We start from the raw sequence: 6,000 nt of genomic DNA, 5'->3' as shown, positions 1-6,000 counted from the left end.
TAAAGATACTTAAAATGAGAGGTGAGTGCTTACATATGTAAAAAATTGTCCTTTAATCTTCCCTGAGCTTCAGCTTGCTTAATGTTAATGAGAACTAGTACTTTATGAGGGTTTTTCTTAATTATTTTTTACAAAGTTAGGTATAAAGTGGTATGGAAATGGAAAGTATTACATTAATAGGCAGGTTGATCAAGACTACCCTGTTTGATAGGACTCAAAACACAGCTCTGAATAACTCATTCAATATTTCTCTTTCAACAGGTGACACATTCAAGTGGTGATGTATAATTTTTATTAAAATTTAGTATTAGAATTACTTTTTGGAGAGACATGCAAATCATACTATATCTTCTGCTCAAATGTTTGCCTTCCTTTATTGAAAGGATTTGTGATGAAGAGATTCCTGCTGATCTAGAGGTCCAGAAACAGAGTGCTTTTTTTGGCAAGCTTGCCTGAACAGAATTTACACCAGCAAGATATTTATTTAAACATGGCTAATTACAGGACCATTCACTGCAGCCTGTAGATTGTTTGTTTGTTTTCAAAGAGGCACTGGTTCTATAACTTGTAGGTAGTTTTACTAAACCCTTGCACTTAGGCTGAAATGTTGCTGAACTATTCCTTTGCAGGGGTGCTGTTCTTGTCATATTACACCTACAGTGTAAAAACACATGAAGCCTTAAGCAGTAACACTTGCTTATTTGAGTAGTCTCAAGGCAAGTTTTTGAGAGTTGCTGAGCAGCTTCCACAACTATTGCCTTAATGAAAGTATTGCATGAGGAAAGGCTGAATTGAAACCTCGTTGTTTGATCTGTTGTGTCTTACTTGGTCTGTTTGTGAGAATATTATTTCTGTTTTGCTTTTTTTTTCCTTGACACACATATAATGTATATTTAGACCAGTACCACATTAGACATTCATTTGGTTAAATGGTTTCTCACTATATTCAGTACTGCTTTGCTGCATCTGGAGCAAAATTTAATAGAGCACACAGTTTAGCATTTGCTAAAAATAAATAGGAGAGGGTGGCAAGGAATTTCTAATGTAGCCATGAAAGTTTTACAACAGCTTCTTTACACAGAAGTCATCATTCTGCATTTCCTTTTGTTAATGGAAGTTACTTAGTTAAATCTCCTATACCTTTGGAGAGAATAGACACACATGATTTTTCTCTTAAAATTTTGGTGAAGAGTTCTATAGGAAGCTTTAAGATACAGCTCTATCACCACAGATGTGTCTTTTAGTCCAGCCTTAGAGCCTTAGACAGTTGTCAGTGGCATAAAAACCAGTTTCAAAATTGGCATGAATTGGCATTTTGGCTGGCAACATCATCAAAGAGTAGTACGTGGGGAAAGAAATTTGCCCACTCATGACTATTTCTTGTAAGCCAGGATGGAATCCTGCTGAGAAGAAATTTATACTGATGTTGGCGCTTCTTATGCCTCTTTGAGGGAGCACTTAAATGCTCTTTCACAAAAATTCATTCTTTTGATTAACTCCATTGATTCCATAGGATGGTTCAGTGGACTAAAGTGAGATGAATTTGGTTTAATAAAGTAAATAAAGTAAATTTAAATTAATCAAATAAGATACATTTACAATTATGATCCATCTTCATATCTTAATGTTAAAACCTCATCAAAGTACACCTGTTTGAAGACAAAGTAGATAGTGCCCTTCCAGATCAGGCCCATCAAAATACAGTAGGTATTCCTGAGTCGACAGAAATGAAATTTGTACTACATTTTCCAGGACGTTAGTGGCAGATGCAAATCCAAATATGAAATCTTTCCCAAGAAGAATGTAATTCCTTAATGGATTTACAAGGAATGGATTAGCAAGAGCTGCTGGATCTTTAACACATTTTAAAATTAATATAAACTGAATTTTCTACCAGCGATTCAAAATATGCCCTGCCATATTTTTCAGAGGTTCATTTCTCCATGTGCAAGCTTAAGCATTTGTGGGAAGAAATCAGAGTTCTGTTCTAAGCCCATTTTAGAGTGACAGATAGATACTAAGGGGAAAACATTTGACTCAAATAAGCAAATTTCCTTTACTGAATGTTTTAAACTCGGTTTTCTTTAGCCAATTTTCCTTGGGAGCTATATAAAATCATTTTGGATGCTGTAGTATTGGAACTGAGAAAGATGCCTCCAGCTATATAAAAACACTATCAGGTCACATGACTGAAAGTGGAGGTTAAAATCGGTGATATTTATTTTGTCTCTGTCAGGTGGAGAAGCAAATCACTTTGTTAAATATAAAAAGACAACACTGACAGGGAAAGAAAAGGTTATATATGAAAGGATGAGAGATTTGTCTTTCAGGGCAGGGAGAGCAGGATGTGTGTCTCAACATTCATATATATGGAAACTAATCTTTATGCTTAAAACAGTGACCTGGAATAAAGACCTTGGTTCTGTAATCAGCTCTGTTCCTGATGCTCAGTGATAGTCTGTTTTGTAGTAAGCAAATCATGAATCTTTTCGGGCTTTATTCACAGTTACATTGAAGACCTTTAACACCCCTCTGGCAACTTGCTCAGTCTGCTAGACAATATTCCTTCCACACCAATAATGTTATCAAAAATATTGAAGAAAACCAACTGAAAATAAAACCGTCAACATCCTTTAGTTGATCCAATTATCGGTCTCTAAAAAAGGGTTTTAACACCTCCCACACGGAACAGCAGCTTCAGTAATTTGGCAATGATAACAGCGCATAATCAAGAAACATGAGGCTGTGATATGTGGTCATACATCCCATTTTGCGTACAGGAAGAGTTTTGCTTAAGTAAATATATTTTCTTTTTAAGTACCTTTTGGATTACTTGGTATTAGGTTGCTCATCCCACTAGTCTCATCTAGTTACCACAAATGTTTAACTTCAGAAATCGTAAATGGGTGAATCGTAACATTCCTGATGATGGCAGGTAGGAGACTAGGCTTTGTGTCTTTGTTTTTTTGTGAGGTTCGTGGTGTATTTGAAGATAGGGAGTAACTGTGACTAACATGTAGAACAAAGGACTGGAAGGTTTGGTTATTTAGCTTCTACCAGTGACTAATTCACAGCTAACTTTAAGTGCACCATCATTATAGAAGAGCGCTCTAACAAGTCCTTTTAATGATACGCTGCTATAACTTCCCAGATGATATTACAACATGATGTTTTATCAGTAAATTAGATCAAAGGCCTAACATTCAATTATGATAAGGTGGGTTGGGAAATAAAGCAGTCTGCTGTGTTTAAAATGCAATGAATTGTTTTTCACTATTGAAATGAGAACACCCTTGCATTGTAAACCTGCTGATAGGCTACAAATGAAGTTTTAAACTTTATGTCTGTAGCTGCTATGAACCTCAAAATTGTTTATGTATGGAATTTGCATGAAGTCAGTGACAGATCTCAGAAGTACCTTAGACCCTAGACACTGTAGCAATAGGTACACTGGATTTGCCCATGTAGTTATACCACAGAAGTACGGTGTAGTTTGAATAACCATCATTAAAAAATGTGGCTATAACGTCAACTAGAAGGAGACACATTCACATCCAGAGGCCCCAGCCCTGATGTCCATACTCAGTGGAGGGAGATTTGGTAGAATAAAGAATAAAGGACTAACTGTGAAGTTTCCACTGGATGTTTATAGTATACATAGAGAAAGACCTGGCTGCATGCTTGTCACCAGCATCAGTTTTACATCAGTACAGAGCTATTTCAGTTGAGATGGTGGCTGTTTGTATATAAAAAAAAATATTGCATGGTACATGTCACTGATTTGAAAGGGAAAGGACCACATTTTGCCTTCACATTCCATAAAATCTACAGCCAGCCAGACAAGGAATACTTAGGGACTGTTTATTGTTTTATATTGCTTTTAAAAAATAATTCACAATAAGCAGCATAACACATTAATAATAGTTTACTAAAACAACAAAAGAGGCGATTGTCTTCCATATCATTATTCAAGTAAAATATTTCCCTTGGAAGAAAAACTAATTAGAACATTTTAAAAAATATGGGTCATTTGGTAGTACAATTAGTGTCTTCAAGCCAGAGAGAGGATATCTGGGGGTAAACACAGACTTGGCAAGAGGAAAGTAATTTGATTTTAAGTACATCCCCATGGTAGGAGAAAAATTACCCCAGAAAAAATTCTTAGCGACAGAGAGGGATTTAGCTTTATGTTATGTCTTCCTGGACATCATGTTCCAAGTCCTACTTTGAGCACAAAACTTTCCTTTCATGAAGTCCCAGGGGTGCACTCATTGTACATTTCTTTGGACAATCTGTGCTCCCAAAGTAATTATATAATCTTGACATAATTAGCCTTTTTGCTAAATTATTTGGAAAATGGAAATCTAGTTTGTTAGTCGTATGGTATTTCCCTATTTCCTCACTACATAGAACCCCTGACTCCTTAGGATTAACACTTCTGTTTATGCTACTTAAAACTGTCACCTCATTTTCACATACTCTAAATTCGGCAGAATTACAAACCTAAACCTAAACCAGAATAATCTTTGTTTCTGAATCCTGCTTGTGTCATCGATTTAACAAGGTCGTCTCCAGCCTTTGAAGCGCACAGGCTGCAGAGGCCAGTCCATCATCTCCGTGTCTAACCCGAGACTCCTCGCACTCCTCTTCTGCAGAGGAGCGTGAATAACCCAGGGGCGCAGCCCGAGGGCGGGGTGCGAGCGAGCACGGAGGGCCGGCCTGCCCGCCCCTGCTCCCGCGCGGGTGGCGGCGGCGCAGCGCGGGCGCCGTGGCGCCTGGGGAGCCCCTCTGCCGGAGGGCTCCGCGGCTTCCGAGGGAAGCAGGGTGTGCTCTTTGCTGTTTCTCTCTCGTTTCCTCACCTGGCCGCTGGCACAGAGTGGAGCTGCGGGTGCACAGAGGGGACAGCTGAACACGGATTGCACTGGCAGAGAGCTCGGCCGCGACCCCGCGCCGGCTCGCTCCGCGGGGGAGTCCCCGGGCCCAGGCTGGCCTGGAAGAGCAGGACACCGCCGTGGTCTCAGAGACACGAGGGCACAGGTTTGGGCCTGTGCTTCTCTGTGTGTGGGGGATCCCTGCTGAGGGGCCTGCGTCTAGAGAAGGGCCCGCCATGACTTGGCCGTACGGGGGGCCCAGGGCGCACTAAGCGCGGCCCCCGCGAGCACTGCGGGCCGGCACTGCGAGCGGGCGCCACGCCTCCAGGCGGCGCTCTTCCCGCGTGTCCTGCGCACGGGCTCAGCCAAGCCCCTCCTCCTGCTCCCGCCCCCGGGAGCCGCGCCGCCAGCCTGTTGGCGGAGAGCGCCTTCAATCCGAGGGAAACTCCGCCCTCCTGCCGTCGCCCGGAGTGCGGCTTGATTGGCAAACGCGCTCCGCCGTTCTCGCGCCGCAGCCTTCGCTCGCCCTAGCTCGCCCTGTGCGGAGCGACTGGCTGATCTGGCTGTCAATCACAGATTAGCTCCGTCCCAGCCAGTGATCCCGCCTTCTGAGCGTAAGGCGGGGGTTGATTGGCGCATTGGGCTATCAATCAGCAACGCGCTCCACCCCCTCCCGGTCAGGTAGCCCGGAAGATGGCGGCGGCGGTGTCCGCAGGGACCGGTGGGGTTCTGTGAGGGGAGCGGGGCGGCGGGGTCCGATGCCGCGGGCAGCCGCACCGTGGAGGCGGGGGGCAGCGGCTGCCGCGGGGGCTTGCCGGAGACGCTGAGAACCTCGAGCCCCTCGTTTAGCGCCGAGCCTCGGGCCGGGAGCGGAGGGCATGCAGAAACGCGGGGGGCTCGGCGGGGGTGCCGGGCGGCGGGGGGGCGGGCCGCTGCCCCTCGGACCCCGGCGCCCGCTCGGGCTCGTCCTCCTGCTGTCGCTTCTCTTGGGGAGCGGCGGGGCGGCTCCGCTTCCGCGAGCAGGTGCAGGTGAGGCGCGGGAGGCGGTGGAGGGCAGCGGGGTTGGGGGAGCGGCTCTGCGGCGGGGCCTGCGAGGGGGAGCCTGGGAGCGGGGCAGCGACGGGGGCCT

At 44.6% G+C, this 6,000-nt stretch overlaps 1 protein-coding gene across 4 annotated transcripts in view; it reads left to right on the top strand.

Annotated features, from left to right (window-relative positions):
- The first annotated feature begins 5,547 nt into the window (after positions 1-5,547).
- LMTK2 (lemur tyrosine kinase 2) overlaps positions 5,548-6,000 on the top strand; it is a 44,635-nt gene continuing 44,182 nt past the window's right edge. For all 4 annotated transcript variants that reach the window (XR_012044932.1, XR_012044931.1, XM_072878037.1 and 1 more), the window contains exon 1: positions 5,548-5,900. Coding sequence is in view for 2 of the 4 variants with exons in the window: in XM_072878037.1 (XP_072734138.1) it covers positions 5,750-5,900 (151 nt within the window). In the remaining 2 variants the exon portion in view is untranslated. The remainder of the gene's footprint in view (positions 5,901-6,000) is intronic.

This window comes from Ciconia boyciana, chromosome 13, assembly GCF_034638445.1.
Source record: "Ciconia boyciana chromosome 13, ASM3463844v1, whole genome shotgun sequence".
Classification (NCBI taxonomy): domain Eukaryota; kingdom Metazoa; phylum Chordata; class Aves; order Ciconiiformes; family Ciconiidae; genus Ciconia; species Ciconia boyciana.
This window is presented reverse-complemented; position numbering and strand designations above follow the sequence as displayed.